At 23.8% G+C, this 1,145-nt stretch overlaps 1 protein-coding gene across 1 annotated transcript, besides 1 other annotated feature; it reads left to right on the forward strand.

The window, feature by feature from the left end:
* Positions 1-115: 115 nt before the first annotated feature.
* EDI_004150 (serine/threonine protein kinase HT1, putative) lies at positions 116-835 on the forward strand (the record flags this gene model as incomplete). The annotated part of the gene is made up of 1 exon (XM_001737820.1): positions 116-835. The coding sequence occupies one exon, from the start codon at positions 116-118 to the stop codon at positions 833-835; it is 720 nt and encodes a 239-aa protein (XP_001737872.1).
* Positions 813-960: a sequence feature (AT_rich).
* Positions 961-1,145: the final 185 nt, after the last annotated feature.

A 1,145-nucleotide genomic window follows, 5' to 3' on the forward strand; every position in this document is an offset into this window, starting at 1 on the left:
AATATCAACACGACTTGATCCCGATGAAATAAAAGAAGAACATAAAATAGGAGAAGGATCATTTGGAATAGTATATATCGGAGAATTTAGAGGGAATCAAGTAGCAATTAAGAAAATGAAACAAATTGATAAAGATGAAGATAAAATGAAAGAATTTGAGAAAGAAGTAATGATGTTAGATAAATTTCGAAGTGAATATATCATTCATTTTTATGGAGCAGTATTTATTCCTAATAAAATATGTATGATAACAGAATATGCAAAATATGGATCAATACAAGATTTAATTAATAAAAGAACAAACACAGAAATACCAAATAAAATAAGAATTAAATTCATGCTAGATGGAGCAAAAGGAATTTCATATCTTCATTCAAATGGAATACTACATCGAGATATTAAACCAGATAATTTTCTTGTTGTATCAATTGATGATAATATTGGAATTAATTGTAAATTAACAGATTTTGGAAGTTCAAGAAACATTAATATGATGATGACAAATATGACATTCACAAAAGGGATAGGATCACCTATTTACATGGCACCAGAAGTATTAAATCGAGAACATTATAAAATGCCATCGGATGTATATTCATATTCAATAACAATGTTACAAATCATTACATGGGAAGATCCATTTCCTAAAACAGAATTTAAATTTCCATGGAAAATAGCCGAATTCATATCAACAGGTAAACGACCACCAATAATACAAGAAGTTAAAGAAGATATTAAAGAAATTATTGAAAAAACATGGAAACAAGAACCTAAAGAAAGAATAAGAATAGAAGAAGTAGTAAGAATGTTAGAAATAATTAAAAATAAAGAATGAAAATGATATTATTTTAATTTTTTGTTAAACTATTAATTAATAAAGAATAAATAAACATAACAGTTGTTTAATAAAAAAAATTGATTGTAATAAATAATAACTAAGATTTTGTTTTTATTTAAAAAGTTTAATGATGATGTATCATTGCTTTGTATTTCGTTGTTAAGTGTTGTACTGTATTTTAATTATCTATTTAGTTCAAACAATATTTATTTATAAGTTTTAAGAGTACTAATATTGATACATGATAATACATATTACAAATATCGTTTCAAAAATTAACAGTGTTTCAATTAAAAATAAGAAAGAA

Source organism: Entamoeba dispar, genomic scaffold (assembly GCF_000209125.1).
Source record: "Entamoeba dispar SAW760 scf_1105229460849 genomic scaffold, whole genome shotgun sequence".
In the NCBI taxonomy this organism is placed as follows: Eukaryota; Evosea; order Mastigamoebida; family Endamoebidae; genus Entamoeba; species Entamoeba dispar.